At 42.5% G+C, this 26,188-nt stretch overlaps 2 protein-coding genes across 2 annotated transcripts in view; both read right to left on the bottom strand.

Annotated features, from left to right (window-relative positions):
* The window catches only part of LOC137296249 (multiple epidermal growth factor-like domains protein 6), a 289,784-nt gene that overhangs the window by 142,781 nt on the left and 120,815 nt on the right, over positions 1-26,188 (bottom strand). Inside the window, exons 10-12 of the mRNA XM_067827995.1 lie at positions 20,285-20,422; positions 19,319-19,456; positions 8,076-8,213 (exon numbers count right to left, since the gene is read on the bottom strand). Coding sequence (XP_067684096.1) covers positions 8,076-8,213; positions 19,319-19,456; positions 20,285-20,422 — 414 coding nt within the window. The remainder of the gene's footprint in view (positions 1-8,075; positions 8,214-19,318; positions 19,457-20,284; positions 20,423-26,188) is intronic.
* The window catches only part of LOC137296468 (protein jagged-2-like), a 39,049-nt gene continuing 38,488 nt past the window's right edge, over positions 25,628-26,188 (bottom strand). Inside the window, exon 5 of the mRNA XM_067828256.1 lies at positions 25,628-25,891. Within this exon, the coding sequence (XP_067684357.1) occupies positions 25,632-25,891 (260 nt within the window). The 3' untranslated portion in view covers positions 25,628-25,631. The remainder of the gene's footprint in view (positions 25,892-26,188) is intronic.

The following is a 26,188-nucleotide window of genomic DNA, read 5'->3' as shown; positions in this document are numbered from 1 at the left end:
TTTGGCTTTGCCGCCAACAGCCAACGCCACCAGTTTCTCTCGCTTGGGGGAATCCCCCACACCCCCAGTGGGGGAACCCTCCAATGACAATTGTTCGAGCAATTCCTCACACTCCATCTTATAATATAACAAGTAAGATTTAGTTTTAACTATATAATACCCGATGCAGACAAAACACAGAGAAATGAAAGTTAAGTTGCACACGACAAATACTTCAAATATCATAGCTTTGCTTAGCTTTGCTTAGCTTTGCTTAGCTTTGCTTAGCTTTGCTTAGCTTTGCTTAGCATACTATATATGCTACTGGTTGGTCGGTCTTTAGAACGAGCTTAGCGTGTTTAGTTTCAGCGAGCTGTTTCTTCACCCGTTCCCGTTCTAATTTACTCATCACATCGTTCTCTCTCAAACACTCCTCAAACGAATCCCTATCCTTGCAGTGAAATAAGGCCACCCATCGCGTCTGCTCCCTGAGGTCTTTCAACACCGAGTTGAACTTCTGCGTTAGCACCCAGACGCTGTGATTTGCATGCCGGCCGGAGAAGGCCAGGTACGATAGCATGTCTCTCTTTTTTGTTATCTCGCGATTAGCGCTGCAGTCGTCCAGTATAAACAGCGTCGGTTCCCCTTTAAATTTCTCGTGAAGAGCTTTCAACCAGTCCTGCAGGCGTGTTCCAGGGTCGATTTTGTGTACGTCAGGGTCCGTCATTACCCAAGGTCGCGCGTACGTTTTATTCATGCCCAGAGTAGGGCACATGATAACGATGTTATCGAACACATCCTTGTAGTAACCCTCCAACATATCCAACACGAAAACGGTCTTCCCACAGCCAGTCTGCCCGCATATGATAGCGCAGTGTGGGTCAGTGGGTAGTTGTGGGTACCCCTGGGGGGTGTGGGGGTCTCCCCCACTAGTAGATGGCTTGCACGAATCTCCCATTGTCTATATTAAGTTGCGCGTCCATAATAACGTACAGATATAATTTCAACTTACCAGCGGTTTGAGCCTTCTTAGTAATCTGGATGGTTATCCCTTCGCTGCCGTTATCTATACGGCGCCCGCTACCGTGCAGTTTATCATCATCCGTGGATCGCATGTCCAACCATAGGGCGTACTTGGTGGTCAGGTATTCACCGATCTGCACGGAGCTTAGGTCCAGGTCCTTTATTATGTAATCCCCCACTGGTAGCTTTTTTATCTCATCCCACTGCTGGTGTGGTCTCATACCATGACTGAACAGCTGGTTGGGCACGCCCTCGATGGTCACTTCCACCTTTTCAATCTCGGGGTTGAAAAACTTCTCGCTGTCCCTCTGGAATGGCTCGTAATCCTCCACGGGGACGACCAGGATACCTTTCATCGATCTCGCTGGCACGTTCAGGTTGATATTCCACACAGTGTCGCTCTTATCTCGCACGACTGATCTATGTCTCAGTACGCGATCGTATAGTATAGCCATCTTCCCAGAGTACTGACTTCGAACCTGCCTGGCCAGCTCCGGGCTAGTGACCATGTCGAAATCCAGAGAGATGTTGTCTATGGCATAACTGGCCTCATCACCGTTCGGCGTACGCACTACTTTGCTATAGTCGTTAAACGTGAGCTCGTATTCGAGCCTATCACCCAGCGCGGCCTGGTAAAACGGCGCGTGTCCCGTGAGCAACTCGAAGTCGAGCGGCACGCAGAATCGATTCCCGTATGCTAGAGCGATGGCCTTTTCACCGGCCGATAGCTTGTCTTGTTGGTCTTGCGTGAAGACATACCCTATGCGCGCCCGGGTTGATTTGCTGATACCCTGGTACACATCATTGACTCGTTCTCCATCGCTTTTCCAGAGATCCTTGTAGCAGTGAAACACGTCGCTGTCGTCGATGCTCAGCACCTCGTTACCGCTGATCTTGACGGTCGTTTTCTTGATGATAGCTCGACCCACGTTCCGCACTAGCTCGCGTTTGTCGTTGTCGGAGGTCAACGTGATATTGAACGCCAGTCGAACAGTGCCTGGTACAATGAGGTCATTCTCACCAAGGTTTGGAAATCTAACCAGCAGAGTTTGGTTCTGGTCTATCTTGCTGGGATTGTTGGTGATGGTCACCGACTGTCGCACGGCTCTGGCTCCTAATGGCTCTCTCAATTTTCTGAAAGGATCTAATTTTCTACCGTACATTGTTATATAAAAGAAATATATTTTTAATACTAATGGATGAAGACATACCTATGGATGAGATGCCGGGCGCTAGTGCCCAGGCATTCGATGATGAGCAGGAGACCTCATTTACTAGTTCACCATTGAACCAAGAACTCTTGGAAACAACGGTAAATGATTATTTCGAAAGTTTAAGAAGAGATAAAAACTACGTTGAACCACAGGGTCGATACCATAAGGATTTTTTTATTGATACAAAGGGTGTTCTACGCCTTAAGTCTGACCCAGGGGTTGACCTCTTTAACAAGAGCAATAAAAAACCACTGGCCTTGTCAACTCTAGCCAGCCGCTATGGTGTTGAATTTATCCGTAAAAATCTAAACATGAATGATTACGGTGGTGCAATACCTAAGGTCGTTAAAGAAGATCTGCAAGCTACCAGATCCCACCTCACCACTAGAGATGAAATGACACCACAGCGTGCTACAGAAGCCTCAGACAGCATAGAAAAACTGTTGAGCACCTACTGGGACAAACCGTTACCGGGGTTTGACTTTCCGGTAAGGGAACTGCGCGGCTTAGACGAAGCCGTGAAACGCGTGCGTGGAGAACTCGTGAACAACATGGGGAAACTGAACGAAATCGACGAGCACATCGCTAGGGAAAAAACCAAACTCAACGAAACTGAAAACGATGATATGAAGCGCCGTATCAATGAACGACTACGCGATTTAGAAGACGAGAGACGTACACGATTGGAATCCGCTTCCTCGAATCGTGAACAGCTTCGATCCCAGATCAGTCGTATTCGGGAAACAATCGATAGAATACTGAATGAGGATACAACTTTAGCCAACAGGATTCGGATATTGTTCCGGGAGCAAGGGATCACCATCGCCAGCATTCTGACTGCATTGGGTTTCATTATATCAACCCTGGTGGTGTCACTGGTGGGAGGAACCCCTGTGGGGCCTGCCGGCGGGGGAACTCCCAGCGGTGGTGTTAAAGACTGGATTAAAAAACTCGGTGAAGGCCTAGCTAAACTGGCTGGTAAAGCCGCCGAAGCCCTTCCCGGCATCCTGGGTAGCATCGTCTCGTGGTTGTTGAGCGCTCTGTCTAAAACTGCCATGTGGCTCAGTCAAAACCTGTGGGCAGCCATCGTCGCCTTGGCGGGTCTGGTGTACGTAGCGGCTAAGAAATCTTTAACCAAATAAGTCCCAAAGCTACCCCACCAACCACCAGGACCGTTTTACTATCAATATGCTGCTGAGCCTGAATATGAGAGTGTGTGGGGGGTACCTCCACATGAACTTTAGGCTCCGGGGGCGACGCAACTATACCCTTTTCATGTGGTGGGATGTGTGGGATATAGGTGGTGTTAATATCGGGGTTGATACCCAACTTTTGATTCTTCGTGGCTATGACTATTTCGTTGTTATAACCCACCACTTTTTTTACTCTCAGTTGCATATCACTCGGAGCCATGTACAACCCCACGCCGAACACGTAGTCGACTTTCGACCTGGCGTATTCTAACACGTTTTGGTAGCGTTCGATAGCCCGCGGGAGATCAACTGGAGAATTGATAGCATCCTCAACGTTGGAAACGAATTGTGTCTGAGCGTCGTAAGCAGTTCCCTTACCGAGGATGTTGGAACGCGTCATCGACTGCGCACCCAACAGCGCCCACACGTACGTTCGAATCGAGTCGTTCAACCTGACTACCCCGGCACGAGTGAATCCTTTCGACGTGTCCAGCATGAACATTTTCCACCCGTCTGTGTTTGACTGCTCCACTTTCTGGATTGTGAAACCAACACCACCTTTTTTAAAGTCCATACGATCATCCCTCCATTCATTACTCGACAAAGCAAAGTCCTGCCTAAGTATACCTAGTGTCAGTAAATCATCACTAGCATCTTTCACTGGTTTTGGTCCAGATTTGTTAGGTTTAGGAACAAGATCAGCTAATGCATGGGAAAAACGTTCCGTACTAAACATTTTTCGTTGCATAAATTTTATTAGTATATGTTTGTCAAATGCTTTTGGCGAGAGCCCATGAGCGTAAGGAATACCCAACCCGTGGTTCAGCCCCGGCAAACGCCAATCCGTCTTCGGGTTTATTTCGAATTTGTTGCAAATACGTTCGTAGGCCCGTCTATCGTACGGGTTGTTTGTTGCGTCCCACGCTTTGTCCTGTGGGAGGGGAGCGCTGATCTCTTTAAGGATACGCCTGACCTGGTAGTACACGTGGAACTTGAACACAGACTGACTCAGCGGCCCACGCCGAGTGTCTGTCAATGTCACACCACACCCCGTTGTAGCGCACCACACGGCAAAGTTGAATTGGTTCTGCCAGAACTGCATAGGGTTGTTGAACCAAGCGTGGACTGCCTCAATGTTAGTCACCGAAAGCTTATACTTATCAGGCATATCTATAAACTTGGCATTGAAATACAACCCAGGAGCAACCACGATCTTCATGGTGGAGAAATCTACGTCCAGTTTAGGGTACAACACACCAGGGGAATACATTTTAAAACTATTATATAATGAGTATATATACTCTAACATGTACATAACACTTCCAGGAATAACGAGCGGTGAGGCCGTTCAGCTGACGCACGCCATCGATAACACGTCAGGTCAACTCGAAGTCGCACTCTGCGATATCACCTACCTACCGCAATGGACTAACATTAATATCAGCAACAATAAGCTGTTCGTCAGTGGAACTCGCAGCCAGATAACTGACGGCTACTACAGCGTGTGCTCTCTAAACGACGAGGTCTTCAAACCCCTGGGAGCCGAACTCAAGATGAACGACTCAAACGGTACAGTGGTGTTAATCAACAATGGAATAAACCCCTTGAGGCTCGGCCGACCATTAGCAAGGATGCTCGGTATGTCTCCTGACGAGATAAAACCAACAACAACCGTCACAGGCACGAAGTTACCCGACCTAGTACCGTACCGAGAGCTGTACATTCATCTCGATCAGGTGAGCACAACGTACAACATTCAAGGAGGTCACCCTTCCACTATACTGAGAGCAGTGCCGGTTAAAACTGAGAAATTCAACGACGGTAGAACCGAGTCATTTTCACCACGGCAGTATAAGAGATTAACCCAGGGCAACATACCTGAGCTGACAATATCGGTGTTAGATATAAATCATAATCCTGTAAATATAGGATACCTCAGCTTAACGCTTCACGTAACATGACCAGCGCACAAGGGCCCGGAGTGAAAAAATGCGTCAATATCGGGATCTCCGACCTCGGAGACACGCGCGGTTTCGACGCTCCCGGAGTAGATGGTAAATCGTACGCCTTGCAACTGAAAAACAACATTTACAAACGCGTTGAAATCCCCTCCGGTGGAGCCCTAAGTGATATGATAGATACCACAAGAGCAATAGTCAACACTAAGTACACCCTTGTCAACACCGGTGATAATAATTGGGTAATATACCCATCGTTCGGTGGTAAACTGTTCGACTTAGACGATGTTGAGAGCACTACCGTCGTCAAAAACAAACCATATATGCTCGTCTTCACCGAAGATGACAAGTGGGTGTTGTTACCCGATAACAAATGGTTTCTCAATATTAAACTCGTCTCCCCTTACGTGTTCACGGATAACAAAGACAACCACCTAAACAAAGTCGTGAACAATGGAACCCTGCTCGTGGCTTACGTCCCAACTCAGAGACGTAGTATAGTCGTCAGCCCAGTCAACACTATAGCAGCCCACATGCTATCGAGTAAACCGGCCATGCAAAACGTGAAATTGCAGTTGGTGTCTGAATTCGAAGGCGTGGTCAAGATACTAGAGGATCTACCGGCAAACTCAACATTGTTCATCAAAGTCTACCTAGGGGAACCATCGGGGAATGATGTCGAGATCGTGAAGGGGATCAAACTCGGGTGGGTGAAACGACACCAGTTTCAAGTTTGCAACGTTTACGTGCGGGTGGGTGTCGGCTCCAACACCAGTCTGCAGGGGGTCAACGTGATCGTGGAAAACAAGATATCACTAATCAATATCTTCCTACCTGACAACATACACTTCATGGGTATGAAGTTAACCCCTGAATTATTATCAGAAAACCAGTTGGAAATTATATCATAATAGTATAATAATGACCAGTCATCATCCCAACACTACACTTAACGACCTGGGAGATACGGAGGGATTCGATCAGCCTGGTGAGGAAGATGAATTATACATCCTACACTTCAAAGACAACGTGTACAAACGGGTGTCGTTATCAGATTTTAAAGAGCCCAAATGGTTGATCAACTTAACACCAGCCTCACCTTATATCACAATAGGCGAAAATGGGGTGATCTCTAAGATTAAGAACAACGGTAGTTGGGTCGGGGATTTCATTCCGGAGAGGGCATTAATCATGATAACTACTGGTCCCGGAAAAAATAGGTTAAGGACTATAGTAAAAAATAAATTACCATTTCGCAATAATCATTATAACGTATATCTTGATATATCCTCCCCTTTCACACTCATCATAGAAGTCTTCTTTTTCTATTTAGGTAATGAAAACACCTCAAAAGTACACCAAATTTTACCCGGGGTGTCAATACACTGGTTTGATGAACACACAAGCCAATATTGTCGTATTGTTATACAACAGGATACCCACGGGGCCCCTATAAACCGCTTAATAAGCCTCAGTGGGGTTTTTATTACAACAGAAAAGTCTATTAGCCTCTCACCTATTACCCTGATTGATGGTCTAGATCTTGTAGGCTTAAAATATATTAATAGACAATTAACTGAAACCCAATTAAAATATCTTTCAAAATATATATTATAGGATGGGTCTGTACCCAGTCGTAGAGGAAGTAGCGAAGACGTTGGAAACCGTAGATGGGTTCCGCTTGAGGCAGTTATGTGATGTGAAACGTCAACTAGAACAAGACCGTGACACGCGGAAAGCACTATGTAAAAAGTATAATAGAGCTTTCAATATCGTGGACGGGGCTGACACTACCCTTATGGCAACCAGCATGGGACTAGGGGCGGCAGGCGTTGGGTTGTTGACTACCATCGTGGCTGCACCTATAGTGCTAGGTATTGAAATAACGGCTGGGGTGACAGGGTTGGTAGGGTTGGCGCTTAAGTTAGTATCACGCAGACTTAATCGTAAGGCATTGAAACATGACGAGATCAGGGTTCTGGCCGAAGCAAAGCTGAACACAGTGAGTGAGCGAATTTCCACGGCACTCTCTGACAGTAAGATCTCAGAAGAGGAGTTTCGTTCAATCCTCTCTGAACTCACAAAATATAACGGAATGAAACAAGATATTCGGTCCAAGTCTCGTAAGTCTGCTATCAGCGAGGACGAGAAAAAAAAGTACATAGAACAGGGGATACAAAAAGCCCAACAAGCCTTTATTACGAACACCAAAGAGATCATAGGCGGTTCACGTTAAACTGTTTCCTCGATATAAACATAACATAGGGGAACACGAGGGCGATAGCCGTAAGCGAGCCACCGATCCTATATGGTCAGTCAAAACTTACAACATAGATAAAGTGGATATGAAAGCCGACGAACCTAACTTGTACTACTTGAGGGATGGGCCGGGTAGGGGGTTTGTAAGAGAAGAATTATTGATCGTACCGTACGACACAGTGTTACCTCCTACCAAGGCACAGTAATTACCGCCAACTTTTTTATAGTAGGGGTAATAGTAGCAAGAGCTAATGGCCCAACCAAAGCCTTATTTAGTAAATAAGGCTTTGTAGAGACATTTTGTGAAAGTGAGCCAGAACCCCCATTCCCTATACTACTACTCGTAAGTAAAAATGTGTAGTATTAAGTAAATCTTTCAGAAAAAAAGCAGACCGAACTCTTTCCAGTGCAAAACTCAATCATTTGACTCTGAAGATATATCTACTCACGTCTCTGACAGTCGGCCCCAGTACGGCCGTCAGTACACCCACTGTCACAGTGTCCAGTGGCTTTATCACACACCTCAGATGTGTTCCTACAGTAGCACAAGGAAGTGCAGCCAGGCCCGAAACTCCCGTCTGCACACTCTGAAAAGAAACCAACAGACATTTACTGGTATTATTACTGCTTATTAATGGTGAACGTATTATAATACTGTATTATAGTAAATTATTGTAATCTAATAACAATTTTACGATTATTATAGAAGTACCATCAGGTTACTGTCACACATATAATCCTATTCGGATATATATTTAACATAGATCTCTTAGTAGTGGACAATGTACACAAACAGAAATATAAATTGGCATTGGCTGATAATCGGGGTAACTTTCGAGTACTTTGCTGACAGCCCGTCCCTGCATTTTTAGTAAAATCTATGTATCTATTTTGAACAGACGTCTCACATTTTGGACTAATGCCTATGACAAACTTGTGGAATAACAGGCAGGATTCGTCTGGGATATTCTGCCACTGACAATATTTTTATTTTACAATCAGTCATTCAACGGTATTTAGCAAAGAAAAGCAGAAAACTTTATGCCTTCTTTGTAGATTTTTCAAAAGCTTTTGATTTAGTGAATAGGTCTAAATTATGGATGGGTTTAATAAAGAGAGGGGTTTCTCCAAAAATGTTAAACGGTGTACAAGCCATACATAATCGAGTACGTTCATGTGTCAAGTCTAATAATATGTATTCGGATATGTTTGACTGTGATCTTGGTACATGTCAGGGTTGCGTCCTTACCCCTTATTTATTCTCAATTTTTATTAATGAACTAGCACAGGAAATGGAATCCATGTGCAAAAATGGTATCCAGCTTCATCCAGAGATGATTAAACTGTTCATATTACTGTTTGCCGACGATGCCATGTTAGTATTTCACACAATCTTTGGTCTGCAGAAAGGAATCGACACTCTGGAATCATAGTGTAATAAATATCAGCTAAAAGGTAATTTGTATAAAACTAAAGTGGTTATTTTCAAGAATGGCGGTATTCTCTCGAGAAGTGAAAAATGGTATTATAGAGAAGAACGTCTCGATTGCGTGCCATTTTACAAATATTTGGGTATTACTTTTACTAAATAATTGTCTTGGGATAAATATACCAAAAGTGTAGCTACCCAGGCTAGAAAGGTTCTGTTAGGCATATTAAGGACATTACATAGATTTAAACCAATTCCGTATGAATTATGTTTTAGGGTATTTGACACGAAAATCATGCCTATTCTTCTTTCTGGGGCTGAGGTGTGGGGATTAGAAACAATAATTAGTAAAGAATCCTTCATTGCGGAAGTTATGGTAAGATTAAAATGTTCGTTTGAACAGGACTGGCACTACTCTCTATTCAACAGCTCTAAAACAAGAAAATAATACCTTTTTTAAGGTACATTTGGAACAGAGTTGTATCTCAAACGATTAACAATTGCGAAATTATGTATGTATGTATGTATGTATGTATGTGTGTATGTATGTATGTATGTATGTATGTATGTATGTATGTATGTATGTATGTATGTATGTATGTATGTATGTATGTATGTATGTATGTATGTATGTATGTATGTACGTATGTACGTATGTAATGTATGTATGTATGTGTATATGTATACATACATATGTAAATCATGTGTGTATATATATGTATGTGTGTATATATATATATGTACATGTGTGTGTGTGTGTGTGTGTGTGTGTGTGTGTGTGTGTAATGCCGTATACAATATACAATGTATGTTGACTGACCATATGTATGTGTGAACATGGGCCGGGAGCCTACATTCTTCTTGAATATCAGCATGCATTATTTACCATATATTTCCACCTCACACAGATTGAGAATGTACTCCGAGTCGTCCAGTGTTGGCAGCTCTACAGTGACATATTGTCCACGTGCGGGTGGGTCACAGCTGATATTGACGGGGGAATTGAGACTTTGGTTCTTACTCTGTCGATAGCAGAGATGACCGTCAACACGTACGAAGAAACCTTCCATCCGTCCTAGAATTAAATAGAAACACAATGTAATTCAAGACGTCAATGTGGGAGGAAAACTTGATGAGTCAGATCTAGGCTGGTGAATGAACGATCTAGGGGTACAGTCATGGCACCGTAGTCTCAGCTTGCACAGTGGATAGTGCCAAATCTATATTTATTCAAACTGATATTTGACTGGAATGATCTAAGGCAATTCGGGTAGAATATTTACACAATCATGACAATGTCACCATTTGTGAGAGTATTTCTTAGGCAAAATGTATGAAATACTTAGATTCACTGAATACATGGTATTAACTGGGTCGGCATCGTATATGTAACACAATGATGTGAACAAGGTGTGTCATAACATCGGAATACTTCAGATCTACGTGGTTCTTCAGTTCACTGGCTGTTCGGGGGACCGCTCCAAAATGTACAGATTGATCATACCTCCTTTCACAAACGAAAACCATACTTGTTCTCGGGCAAAGTATTAGTTGCCAACCCGTGAAGGTCCCGGGGTAGAACAAGCCTTCAGCAACCCGTGCTTGCCATAAAAGGCGACTCAGCTTGTCGTAAGAGGCGACTAACGGGATCGGGTGGTCAGGCTCGCTGACTTGGTTGACACATGTCATCGGTTCCCAATTGTTCAGATCGATGCTCATGTTGTTGATCACTGGATTATCTGGTAATATTGCTGAGTGCGGCGTAAAACTAAACTCACTCACTCACTATTAGTTGCCAGTATTGAAATAATATATTCCTGAAATCCTTTCACAGATATTAACCACACTGACGATAACTGTATTTCTATCCAACTTGGTGTTATAAGATTAACACTCAGATAAAGTGTTCATGGAGTAGTGAGTAGTGGCTCATTACTGTAAAGTCTATTCATAATACTTGCCTGAATGTAAGAAGAATATCCCCAGATTGGTGATGAGGTGAGTTTCTCCCAGGTCCACTCTCCACCAGGCGGATATCTGGCCTGTTGAGGTGTGTGTACAAGTCCCTGACCAGTAGTCACTGCTGACCACACCGTCCACAGCAAGGGAGGAAGTCTTGTACCCACACACCTTTCTCTTGGCCTCTGTGTACGCCCACTTACAGTCATTGAGAGTGCTGCTTTGTTCTGTTGGTCTGTTCAGAGCTATGTTTCCTGGTAACAGACATATTACATTTGTTATATTATTTCAGCTAGGAAGTTATCATATTCTGCCTAGTCAGTCAGACCTATTCAATGATAAACTATAACAAAATACCTAATCTGACGTTTTACGACAGATAATTATTGTAACTTGACAATAGTCGCGAATGAAATACAAGTCCGTGACTGCTCATAAGACAACAACTATAAAAGGCATTGGGAGTTTTGTTCCCATTATGCTGACTTAGCGTCTCATCCGCCACCTCCGTGTGAACGGCATCGTGTAGGTGTAGACATATGCATTGAGTGTCATCCCTTACATTCATTTTCCATGCATGCTACACGAAAAGGAACTGGTGTGATTCCTTCGATGAAACACGACAAAGCAAAAACTGACAAATAGTATGCCTGACGTCATGAATCACAGAATGGGTACCAGATATCTGCAACATCTGAAAATCTCCATGAAAGATATCAGAACCCAACCCACAACCCCAAACGGACTTGCACAGTATGTAGGTTGAGCACGTACCTTCAATCTACAATCAGAATCTGGAGTGTCCACAACACAAGTGTATGCTAATAGTAGTAGCCGCGCAAATGTTTAATTCCGGGTAACAACATGATCGTAGCATAGCTACACAACAAGCAACAGACATGGTGTTCTACTCACGTCTCTGACAGGTGGGGCCTGACCAACCCTGGAGACACTCACTAGAACACCGGACGTCGACATCACATCCCGTTGTACAGTGACACTCACGCACTAAAACAACAATGAAGGGTTACTGGATGAAACGGTTATATACAAACAAATGAATCAACTACAGTGCAAGACAGAACGTGCATTGACAGGACATATTGCACATGCTTTTAATCACAATGTATTGCGCAAATGTATTGAGAATCTCTGGTCAGTTTGCTAATAAGTGAAATGTCTATTGATATAGTTACGGTATAATTTACCTTAAGTTTCAAGAATTCTTGAAATGGGTCAGTGTTTCATAATAAACATGACATTCATCCATGTTGTGTCAGCTACAAACTGACAAAAGTCACAAAACCATTTTCAAATCCATGATGGAAGCGACAAGACCCTTCCATACCCAATATAGAAATGTCAAAACCCTTTCACATCATAAAAGAAGCGACAAAAACCTTATAACACCTATAATAGAAGCGACTAAGCCTCATCCACTTCAATAACAAATCTCTGCAATAAACTGAATTGATTGTACGATTGAGACTAAATTGACATGTGATAGAGTATATGTTATTTGTTCCAACAGTAAAGCAGAAAGAAATTGTTTAGAAAAGATATTTAGTACACCGTGTTCCTGCATTATGTCAGTTATGGGTACTGTTTATGTTTCTTAAAGAACGTTATACAGATGGTGCTCAGGAAAGAACTACAAACCTTTACACAATGTCCCATTCCAGTATTTCTGGCAGCCATGTGTACAAGTCCCGTCCACGCTGTGACAGAACTGATCTCCCAAAGCACAATGTCCACATGTCTCCATACAGCCAGAACCATAGCGTCCCCGAGGACAACCTGAAAGGACATTTGTACTATCTTGGGGTTTTATCCTTCACCCACACATAGCATTACAGTGGCTCCTGAAACTACAGCCGACTAAGTGTTCGTCAGCATGTTCTATATTTAAACACTAAATGAGCATATGTTTCTAAATTATGTGATAAACTGTGCCAATTTCAACTTTTAGTCTACACTGAAACGCAAAAAACGTCACTCCCTTTTAGAAATTGTAATCAGTTTACTTCAAACACATGTAATATAGATAATATTTGTCGGAAAGATTTCAAAATGGACATGTTTGATTATCAATACTTAAAGACAAATTTCAGACAGTGTGGTTAGAAATTCAATAACGTGTATGGCCTCCTTGGGCGTTGACAACAGCGTTACACCGTCTGTACGTGGAGTGGATGGGACAGTTGATGAAGGCCACAGGAACTTGCGCCCAGCCTCGGTGATACGTCTGGTTGGTTGGTTGGTTGGTTGGTTGGTTGGTTGAAGGTAGGTAGGTAGGTAGGTAAGTAGGTAGGTAGGTAGGTAGGTAGGTAGGTAGGTAGGTAGGTAGGTAGGTAGGTAGGTAGGTAGGTAGGTAGGTAGGTAGGTAGGTAGGTTGGTAGGTTGGTAGGTTGGTAGGTAGGTAGGTAGGTGGGTAGGTGGGTAGGTAGGTAGGTAGGTAGGTAGGTAGGTAGGTAGGTAGGTGGGTAGGTAGGTAGGTAGGTAGGTAGGTAGGTAGGTAGGTATGGGCAGTGAACATACCCGGAGTATGAGGTCTTGAGCAGTAGTCTAGTCTTGGTTGTGTACATAAACTAGTAAATAATCTACTCGTTACATAAAAAAAAAACTTTGTAAGCAGCATCTGACGCAGAGAAAACACAAAGTCTGGTTTACTGACACCTGTATGTCTGCCTGCCTAGCTGTCTGCTGTAAAGACAATATGCAATACACAGATTTTAGTGTGAATACATATCACTGGCCACATGCAATTTGAACTTAACACCTATCAGGCTATACGCCATGAACAAAATAAATTGATTTATGACTCGTGCACCCGAGTCTTGTCTCTGTCACTTTATGTAATTAGGCAGGTGTGATAGTTGTACATGTGACATGTTTTTATGTCTATGGGATGGAAACAAACTACACCCCTTTTTCTTTGATGCCAGTGTAGCAGGGCGTGGAGTCATCCCAAAGATGACATCCTTACCTTGTCAGCTTGCTGTGGACAGGGCGTCCGACTCCGGATCAGAGGGTCCGTGGTTCGAATCCCAGCACGGGACTCGGAAATTTGGTGGCCGCTACACCTTGATCTGACGGAAACTGGCGCAAACTCTGGTCAGTTTCAAGTCCTGCTTTGTACTCGGACAAATGTCACTTTCCAGCCACGAACCATCTCCACTGAGATGATTTTGATTGGATCGAACGCAAAGAGAACGTGTATTTACAAAATCCAACATCTCCATACATATTCTTTATGGACAACAACTTCTTCTAGTGTTTATGATTTTGTCTGACAACGGTATATGAATCCATACTGAGACAACATATCAAGTACAATAAAAGAAGTTGTTATCCATAAAGAATCTTACTTTCTTGTGACTCGTCATGCTTCTAAAATGCCCATCAAACAGATCATCTTTCCGAACACACTATGAGCCCTCAGCGTATCAGCAAATGAACCAGCCAATCGGAAGCCGTCGTTACACTTCGGTGCACCCCCAACCCGATATGACTGGATTCCGTCTCCCGAGGGCTTCGTTTCGAGGGAAGTAAGCCCAAGTACACTTTTGAATCGCGATTGTACGCTTATAATTGTGTTTATTTGTTTTCTAACAAGCAGCAATGTATTTATATGTCATGAATAAGTGATAATTGTGTTTTAATTATGTTTGATTTTGGGGTTGCGTGTGACCTTTAACAGCATTTGGTGACATTTGCCTGTTTACGAGCTCCGATAAGTCATGAGAAATCGAGGGTTGTGTTAAAGTCCATGGAACTGTTTTAGGGAGAGACTGAGCAGCATTCAACTGAAGATTGTTCAGCTTGTACTGTGATGCAAAGATACGCCTGAGACAGTTTAGCTGCAGTTGTCGGCCTTGGTCGCATATCATTGAGCCTCCTCTGAATCTTTTTCCAAAAGTGTTCTTCTATCGGGTTTCAGACTGGAATGAAGGCAGGCCATTGAAGAGTTTGTATGCCGCGGGGACGGAGAAAGTCTCCAGTTGGTCTGGCAGTACTGGCACGCGAATTGCCACGCTGGGAAGACGTGGTGTCCATGACGACCAAAATGTGGCCCGACAAACGGTATCGGCACTTGATCACTGAAGCGGGCAGATGTCACACCATTTCCTGTACCAAGACCAATATTCTGGAATAGCATACGGCCTAGTTTGTGACTGAGAGCAATAGGAACCAACACCATTATGTTCGGACCTGCCCAAAAGTCTCTGTCCAGGACAGAATCATCAGCAAAACGGCCCCGCGCTGTTGCCACATTCTCACTCTGTCATCAGACGCAATACCGACATGTGCCAACCAAGTCAGCGAGCCTGACCACCCGATCTCGTAAGCCGCCTCTTGCGACAAGCATAGTCGCCATTATGGCAAGCATGGGTTGCTGAAGGCCTATTCTACCCCGGGACCTTCACGGGTCTTTTTTTTTTGGTATCAAGTATATAATCTGAAACCATATTTTCTTGTACACTGGCTATACAAACCAGGTCTGGTTAACATATTAGGAAAAGTGAAAAAATAATTAAAACTAAGATGAAACATATCTGGCAAACTTTTGGTAGGATGCCGTTTATTTTGAGGTTCAGTATATTTCACCAGCGACCCATCAGAGAGGATTCGAAACTGTCAAAACGTTTTAACACGGAAGTAAATACACATACGTTTATTTTAAAAAAAATAATGGTGATCTAGATAAACTTAATGCAGCAAGACGCAGAAGCCAGAAGTCAGAAGCAATTGGATTACCAACCATTTAAACACATATAAAGTCACAAAGCTTGAGTGCCACCAAAAGCGAACACACAACAGTTTGCAGCACAGAGAGTTACTGGTGAGTGCTTCTACCGAGCTACCTAATTATAATGTAAACAAAAACATCTGCAACTCACCATGATGTCAGTTATTACATACTATAAAATTCATGCAGATTCCAAACGTTTGGTGAAATGTAGATGGTGAAGGGACACCAACAGACAAAATCAAGGCAAATGGGTACTCGAACCCTGTAACGGATTACGGGCGACTCCAAGGGACGCAACTCTTCGGGATGGATCTTTAATTTTTATAAGAGAGAAGGAGGACGATGCTTAAAGAATTAAAGACAAATTAGAGACAATGTACGTTTAAGTTTACCTCAACTGCACAACTAAATGAGAAAATATTAGAGAAAGTATGTTGTAAATCTGACATATTCTATGTGTGTGAAAAAAAGGACGTACGGGCCAATGTCTGCTTTGTGGTTTTATGGTTTCTTTCAGCAAGTTTTTTGACACAACCCCCACCCCACACAAATATTTTCTATTGTATTTATTTTTCATTTAGTGTGATAAAAACATTGCCCCAGTGTATGGTTCAATATCCAAAGATGACCCTTCAGCTACACTCCATTGCTGTAAGTTTCGGATTTAATTAAGATTTGGAAATTACTATTATTCAGTTAAGGAGAGCCCATTCGTATCGTATCGTGATTTGTATTGTATCACCATGTTTACATCCGTCTACGTGTAGTCCTGTCCACCAGGTATGGTATAGAGAGTACACTTCTATGACGCTATCATGTACGCACATTCCACGAAATTGACCCGAAAATGAGTAGATTGAAGTTTATCAATAGAAGACGATGAGCATGTAATCATCTCCATGGCGATTTTGGTGTGAACGGAGAAGACTGAAACTGGGACTCCACCGAGGAGAAGCTGATGCATTTTCAGACTTTTATATATCTTCTTCAATAGGGGATGTTCATTTTTGTATTTACGATTAATATTGATATCATATTGTTGAATGTTTTGAGAGTGCATCACCAATTGCACTTCCTTACAACCATAGTTATTTGGAATGTAGTCGCGTTTGAAAGATGATTGGTGTATGACATGTGATTTGCATGCATACGGTTTTCATTTTAAAACAAACGACTAGAAACATACTCTAACAAATGTGTGATGCAAGATGGGTGTCAAAATTAATATTCTGGAAAGTAATTTCCCGACCTTCTTGAAAAAACATCAAAATCATGCGCGTGTATGGGGCTACTGCGTTGTACACGTGCACATCATTCGTTGTGTTGCGGGGTGGTAATTGAGGGAAATGGTGGTGCGTTCATAAGATGTCTGTCCTTGAAACGTTCGTAAATGTTTACACTTCCTATCCAAATTGAAAGTTCATTATCCCCTAATTTTTTGAAAGAGTATATACCATCATGGAGTTTGAAATCCATCTTTGGAGGGTGAGAATCGGGTGTTTCTCCGTTCGTGGCAAGCGACCTCGTTCATTTTGTCGCGGTACACAGGTACCTGATCGTTTACAGATACAGGTCTCCGCATATTGTCTGTTTGCAGTGAAAAGGTACAGGTCAAATTCACTTTAAACTTAAGAATTAACAAAATACAGTGAAATTAAGATTGCGAATCGTTTTAATTCTACTTTGCTGATTGTCATGTTAAGTACCTCAGTAGCGACATTTTGCAAAGATATGTTGGTAGAATATCTCTTGTTGATTCATCAAAATGTCAATGCAGCTGTACACAAGCTCAGAGATAAAATTATTTTAAAATGTGGAAAGCCAACTGGTGCCATTTCCACTGAATTTATACTGAAGAAAATACACCAGCCTCCATAGTTTGATAAGGAGTGAGATGATTTTTTTAGGTCGCAGAAATACAGTTATTGAAACTAAGTATGGACCCGCAAAAGTGATTCTAACCTAATGGAATATATTACCCCACAAATATATAGAAGAATAGTTGCAAGCAGACGAAAAATAACTATCACTTACAGTTAAATGAGGAAATCAATTTCACAGTAAACACTTTTGGAAGACCCCCAGCTTGTTTTTGATTTTGCACGATCTCATTCATGTGCTACTTTAATTATGATGATGTACCCATTTCGAGTTAGCTTTTCTCGGATAAGATGACGGAACGTGAGATGAAACTATTTAATACTTTAGTTCTATACTCCCAAGGAAGTTGAGACTGATAATATGACGTGCCGTTGAGACTAACATCCAATGTCGAGGGAAACAATGCGCGCGCCCTGAGCAAGCACTATTTGCGTGGATTTGTGCGCTATAGTAATATCCTGTAATGATTATGAAAGCAAAGCTACTGGCCACCAGAATTCCTTAAACTATCTGGTGATGTTTTTGTTTCATGCTTGAATGTGCTGTTTAATAATATAATATTAGATACATGCTTATTTCCAGAATCGTGGAGAATAAATATGAACATTTCGCTCTCTAAGTCTGGGTCACTATGCGATCTTAACAACTATTGAGGGATTTCACTACTAAATGTTACAGGAAAACTCTTCCCGTCCATCACTGAAAAACGACCCAGAACGTGGAAGCAAGTAAATGATTTACTGTACCGAAGTACTCGACTGTTAATAAATATAGGTTATCACGCTCGTGTGTTTGGGGATGGTTAATATCCTGCATTAGGAATATACATTGTATTTAGCGAGCATGATAACCTATTTATCATATAATGTCATTCTTACTTTCTAATTTAAAACAAAATGCGATTTTATTTGCCGCAGATCATGAAACAAAATTTCGTGGGATATGCCTGCATATCTATGACGTCACAAATATTTGCGTAGTGATACGTGACGTCACAAGCTCGGTGACGCACGTTTGTACTGATCATTCATTTGGGTACGTTACCTAGTTCCCAGTAAGCTTTTATGATAAAGAGCGCATTGCAGTCAACAAATCTTAGCTTACGTTTGAAAAATAACGGAAAACCTCGTGTGGAATTTCAGAAAATTTCAATTACCCTTTTGAACACCAAATGCACTTTAATGTTCGCATGATATTGTGCACCTGGATTCCCATGCCGTCCTCTTGCTAACACTGACAGTCGGTTGGGAAACTGTCTTTGGCCCCTTCGCAAGTCAATGGATTTCTCTCTTCGCTTCATAATCATAACCAGGCACGAATGTCCTGGGATCAAAGGACTGACAGTAACCACAGCCGCCAATCCGGACACGATCACCGATCCTTGACGCCATGTTTGTTTATATAAGTAGTCCCTAAAATGTGCTTATGACCTGTCATATTTGCATCGGTATCCTATATATATGACCCCAACGGATACCGAAAATATCCGTTGACTTTTATCCCGCCGAGAACACTATCCATTGTGTGATAATTTGTTTTACATGCTTTTTGTTCTAAGTATCTGTGCAAAAGTGAAAGTCATATAGCTGGAATATTGCTGAGAGCGGCGTTACACAACAACTATAAATACACCCGTAATGGGGTTCGTCTCTTGGTCAGCCTCCACTTACCTCTCTGACAGCCCGTCCCAGAGTACCCATCAGAGCATCCACTCTCACAGTGTCCAGTGGTTTTGTCACACACCTCAGACGTGTTCCTACAGTAACACCAGTAACTGCAGTCAGGTCCGAAACTCCCGTCTGCACACTCTGAAAAGACACGAAAACACATATTCGTAGTTTCACTAATCAATATTACAACCACATATTATATCATAATCGGGATTAGTGTAACAGTAAACCTCATCTTTCATTCAACACACGTTACACATGTGAAGTGTAGTATACAGGAGCAGATTGTGGTCGACCATTTTGTTTTCATGACGTCACATGGGTGTATGACCTGTGTGTGACCTAATCGATGTCGAACCCCTAAGGTCCGCCCATGTAGATGAGTCCCCCATTCCGGACCAGGTGTGTGTATGATCTTTGGGTCGTAATATCCGCTAGTTTGTTTTTTCTTGTTTTTTCTTCACACAGTTCAGAAGCGTACCAGTCTTTAGGCACTTTAGGCACATGCCTACACATTTGTATTTCTGTAATATGTTTGTACATTTATTGTGTTATGGACTTGAGTGTGTTATTTTAAAATAACATTTTAGATACATGCTTATTTCTAGAATCGTGGAGTATAAATATGAACATTTCGCTCTCTAAGTCTGGGTCACTATGCGATCTCAATAACTATTGAGGGATTTCACTACTAAATGTTACAGGAAAACTCTTCACGTCAATCACTAAAAAACGACCCAGAACATGGAAGCAAGTAAATGATTTACTGTCTGAGTCGCAACCCGGTTTCCTTCCGAAGTACTCAATTGTTAATAATTTGTTTTACATGCTTTCTGTTCTAAATATATGTGCAAAAGTAAAAGTCATATAGCTGGAATATTGCTGAGAGCGGCGTTACACAACACCTAGCCAACATCTATAAATACACCCGTAATGGGGTTCGTCTCTTGGTCAGCCTCCACTTACCTCTCTGACAGCTCGTCCCAGAGTATCCATCAGGGCATCCACTCTCACAGTGTCCAGTGGTTTTGTCACACACCTCAGACGTGTTCCTACAGTTGCACCAGGAACTGCAGTTAGGTCCGAAACTCCCGTCTGCACACTCTGAAAAGACGCGAAAACGCATATTGATAGTTTGACTGATCAATATTACAATCACATATTATATCATAATCGGGATTAGTGTAACAGTAAACCTCATCTTTCATTCAACACACGTTACACATGTGAAGTGTAGTATACAGGAGCAGATTGTGGTCGACCATTTTGTTTTCATGACGTCACATGGGTGTATGACCTGTGTGTGACCTAATCGATGTCGAACCCCTAAGGTCAACCCATGTAGATGAGTCCCCCATTCCGGACCGGGTGTGTGTATGATCTTTGGGTCGTAATATCCGCTAGTTTGTTTTTTTTCCACACAGTTCAGAAGCGTACCTGTCATTAGGCACATGCCTACACAAATGTATTTCTGCAATATTGTTGTACATTTATTAAGCTATGGACTTATGTTTTTTATAGTCTAAGAGTAGTCTCCCTTTCCCGTGCTACCTTGATGCCAACATGGCGTCTTGCACTTCGAAAACTCCCCAGAATACAGACTTTCATTTCGTATTCATCTACTTTGTTAGTCATTGTTAAAATCACATTTATACCCTACCGTCTCCATTTTCGACGTTCTCTTTAGCATTTTTATCAAAATTATTTGTATATCGGTACACAGCATTTTATGGTCTAATACAAAAACTGACTTTTGCTGATATAGCTGTTTTGTCACTGCTTCAATATGTTATAAAATATTTGTCAGAATACTAGAATAATGAGCTGAGTAATTTCCCTGTATTACTGAAATATGCATTTTATGAAATGACTTCGAATACGCTTTTTCAAGGAAATATAGCTGTCTACAAATGGCCCCTCCCCCACGTCCCCCCATTCATTCCTAGATAAGAGACAATGAGGCCCCATCACTCCATCCCCCCACGACTCAGTATTAAGTGGTTCATTCAGAAATTCTGTTTTCAGTTATGTTTGCCGACTGCAGACTTCACAATATCTCGTAATATCCTTTAGTTTGCTTTATCACATAGATATACAGCGTGTGGCCAGATTATTACGTACAAACATGGCGGACCGACTGTTGACGACAAACTTACGCGAAAGTTCAAAGTGTCGTAACTCGTTAAATATAAACAGTCTTACCTCAATATTTTGTGATGTGTCCCTTGATCCTTATTATTTCAACATCCGCCTTGGAATCGATGAATAAAGACTTCTGATGAAATGGACGGGAATATTTTCCCAGATGTCCCGTACTTCGTGTTTCAAGTCTGCAGCCGACTGGATGTTTCTTCGGCGTCTCTGAAGTCTATTCTGCAGGTAGAGCCAACAGTTCTCAATGATATTTGCGTCTGGACTCTGTGCAGGCCACAACATTCCAGTTATGCCATTCTGTCGCTTGTAATCTTGAACGACACGGGCCCGATGTATAGGGACGTTGTCATCTTGAAAGATATAGCGGATTCCGGGAAAATGTCTGGCTACATGCAACGGGCCATAGCATATCATCGAGGATTTGTGTGTATTTATGAGCATTTATGTTGCCATCAACAACACACATGGTGCCAACACCATGCCAGGTGATGCAGCCCCACACCATCAAACTGACGAGTGTCTGTCGTCCCGGACAAAGGCATCACGGGAGGTATTCTTCTCCGGGCTGTCTCCAAACAAAAACATGATTGTTTTCCACAATGATAATTTTACACTCGTCATAAACGATTACTCGATTCCAGTAATTGTCCCCTTGCCCAGGCTAAACGACATTATAGTCACGAATTCGGATGTTCTTTCTAACAACACGCCTGTGAAATTTATAATCGCCTCCTTACTGTCCTCGTCGATACAGATGTAGCCCTATTGTTGTTAAACTTATCAGTTATTTCGCCCAAAGGTGAACTCCGATTGCCTCTGACCAACCTTAAAAGTTTACGATTGTCCCGAAGAGTCAGTTTCCTCATACGGCCTGTTCGGGGCGCATTTTCATCCACGTTGAATAAACCGCTTTACCACCGTATACACACTGCTTCGGGCATTCTAAAGAATCTTGCAATGGTAGAATATTTTTCGCCGCTTTGAAACTTTTGTACGATTCATTTCTTAAGTGACTCCGACAAATCAGCAGATTTCCCCATTGTTGCCGGAAATACTCAGAATATGTAGCAGACGACAAGTGGATTAAAAATAGAATCGCGTGAAAGACACGTGACATCGTGGTCGATCATGTGACAAAATATGGCGACTATATAATGTGTCGTTTTTGACCTACAGTATATTGAAAACGAGCATCGCTATACACGATGTTGACGCCATTACAATTGTACGTAATAATATGGCCATGCGCTGTATGTTCTTTTCTAGGTGTCTGAGCAAAATGTGCTCCCATTCCCCTTGACTCAATATTAGAGGGCCATTCACACATTAGTTTTCAGAGTTTGCCGAGGTTCACAAATCTGTTGTGATTTTATACACCATGAACAATGGCTGTGAACAATACATGACAGCACACTTATGCGCTATGGCCGAGACCACCTCTGAGCCGGTCCGACGAGACGTGTACTTGTTTCATCAAGTTTACCCCCATCCAGTCATTAACACAATTTTAAGTATTTTGTGCTACCATTCACCAAAACTTCTGCGTGTTTGTGTGTGAGTGGCTTCTCGTGGTCGCAAAGTTTGACCAGCAATATAAAGTTTGACCAGACTGTAATTATGAACATGACTGTTGATAATGTGATGGTGCTGTCACAAGTGGTTAGCCTCCGTTAAGTAGGGAGAGATCAGTGTCTGACCAGAACGACCGGAAATAGTAATTAATCAGTTGATGGTCAGTGAATATCGCGTGGCAAGTGGGTGTACACGTAGCTGGACAGTGGACATTTGCCGTATTACGGAAAACAAACTTACATGTTGAAATCTCTCAAACATAAAAATTGCTATATTTCCCTGAGTACACTATATAACACTTACTGACATGTTGTTAACCGCCCACAGACAGTATAAATGAAATACTGGTGTAAACTTCATGTGTTGTGTGGGGTATGCAGACCCCATGCTGTAAAGAATTGTATTCTGTATATTCAGTTAAACTGGGTTGAAACTGGTATTCTGTAACCAAGAATTGTTGCAGTTGGCATTTTGTCAGTAAATAATCGAGTCTGGACCAGACAGCCCAGTGATCACCAGCATGAGCATCAACCTGTGCAATTGGGAACTGATGGCATGTGTCAGCCAAGCCTGAACACCCGATCCCATTTGTCTCTAATAGGCATGGGCTACTGTTCATGTACAGCTGTCGTTTCTCATCCAAAACGTCTATATTCAGCTCACGTGTAAGTGAATACATTTCTCTCATACCTTGCTCTTCAAGATCAGCCATCAACCATCATATTTTCCTGCTGTCTGTGGCATCGCTTAAGGATTTACCATCATCATCATCATCATCATCATCATCATCATCATCATCATCATCATCATCATCATCATCATCATCATCCATTTCAGGACATTGTTTATCGTGTAAATGCATATGTCTTTGTAAGTTATGGTTATTGCTAAACACTCGGGCACAAAATCTGTCATCATATCTCAACAATCTCTCAGTTTCTGCCATTGTTGTTTGGATACCCTTAGCTGTAGGCACCACTCTTCCCAGTTCTTCATGTTTCCCCCACTGTCGGAGATTCACATCATTACCATCCAAGGTAGCATACATCTTCCCTCCAACATGTGCGTAGGAACCTGGTTGACCTGACTTCATGGCCTCCTCAACTTACTGAACGCGCTGGGAAGTTCTAACCAGTGCTTTATAGTCAACACAATGCCGTTATCGGTTGGCATCTGACGATCTGAAAGTACTTTCCTGACAGACTATCCCAGAGTATCCACCACGGAACCCAGTCACACATTATCCAAGCACGAGTACCTCGTACCCCACACGAGTGTCATGACCTGTGTCGTAACGACCTGACCTGAGATTTGATTGGATAACCGATGACCCCCCCCCCCCCCCCCAGTTACGTCACGTTGTGACGGAATTACTTGAATTCATCCACAACTGACATGCATAGTGGGAATGTAACCACTGAGAAAGTTGCCATGTCGTTGTCTAATTGTGCATTCTCTCGGTCAAATACCATAGGTATTGACACTCGTTTCGCATAATTCGTATATGGTATAATATTGTTTGAAGATCTCTTATTAGAAATTGACAGTATTAACAGATATAAAATATCAGCATGCATTATTTACCATATATTTCCACCTCACACAGATTGAGAATGTACTCCGAGACGGCCAATGTTGGCAGTAGGACAGTGACACGATGTCCATGTGTGGGTGGGTCACAGCTGATGCTGACGGGGGAAGTGGAACGGTTGTTCTGACTCTGTCGGTAGCAGACATGACCGTCAACGCGTACGGAGAAACCTTTCATCCGTCCTAGAATTAAACAGAAACACAATGTAAATAAAGACGTCAATGTGGGAAGAAATAACAATGTACGACCGTCAACCCCCACCAGGAATTTGAGGATTCGATCTAGAAACAAATATAAAACAATGTACAGGGACGTGTAAACGGTATAATGCAAGCGGTCGGTTCACTCGACAATGTCCAGTGTGGACTGCTGTTGTAAGTATTGCGTATGAAACCACGTGAAATAACGTCATTAGCATCAATGATGGTAAATACGGTATCATGCCTGTGATACCTGAGGTAGAGTGTATAATGACAACTGCACCATCTGCGTGAAAACTAAAACTCAGGTTCAATTTAATTCCCATTAGCGCAATCAGAACATATGGTTCGAAATTAATACACAACAGAAACTACACATAGCCGTCATTAATTGTTTAGTAAATTGTCAGTATAATATTCAAACTTCAGACCTGTTCCACACGAAATAATAAACATACTGACGTTATGCGTCAACGCTGCAGAATAACATCTCCCAGATATCCGCCCACACAAATTACTTTGGGTCCAAATTGGCAAATGGTTTGAAAATTATATGTATTGATCACTGGGAATAAGCGATGACACCGGGTATTCACGTACCTTGCCCTACCGACTGGAACGAGCACTCTCAATATTTCCATAAAACAAAGGCTGTTCGTTTTCTTACGATATACATTATAAATCTTTACAAACGGAATATAATATTTCAGTTCTATTTTTTGTTGTGTAATTATCCTGGAGATAAAGCATTCCTGAAGTGGTCAGTCGCGAGTTATGACGGTACATTGTGTTTATGTTACTTGCTTGGATTTGAGAAGAATATGCGTAGACTGGTGATGAGGTGAGTTTCTCCTAGGTCCACTGTCCACCAGGCGGATCTCCTGCCTGATAGAGTGTGTGTACAAGTCCCTGACCAGTACCTGCTGCTGACCACACCGTCCACCGCCAGGGAGGAAGTCTTGTCCCCACACACCTTTCTCATGGCCTCTGTGTACGCCCACGCACAGTCATTGAGAGTGCTGCTCTGTTGTGTTGTTTTGTTCAGAGCTATGTTGTCTGTCAAAAGAACACATTGTTTGTGATTTTCATACCTTAATGGTTTTCATCCGGGTCACTTTTATACACATACATACATAAAATCCTTGCAAAAGTGAATGTTCGCGTTTTTAAGATCACAAAGTGAGTTTAGTTTTATGCCGCCTTCACAAATAGTACATTGTCAACAATATCACACCGGGGGACACCAGTTATGGACTTCACATACTGTGCCCATGTGAGGGAATCGAACCCGGGTGTTCAGCGAGACGAGCGACTGCTTTAACCTCCAGGCTACCCCACTGCCTCCCACATACA

The sequence above is a fragment of the Haliotis asinina genome, chromosome 9, assembly GCF_037392515.1.
Source record: "Haliotis asinina isolate JCU_RB_2024 chromosome 9, JCU_Hal_asi_v2, whole genome shotgun sequence".
In the NCBI taxonomy this organism is placed as follows: domain Eukaryota; kingdom Metazoa; phylum Mollusca; class Gastropoda; order Lepetellida; family Haliotidae; genus Haliotis; species Haliotis asinina.
This window is presented reverse-complemented; position numbering and strand designations above follow the sequence as displayed.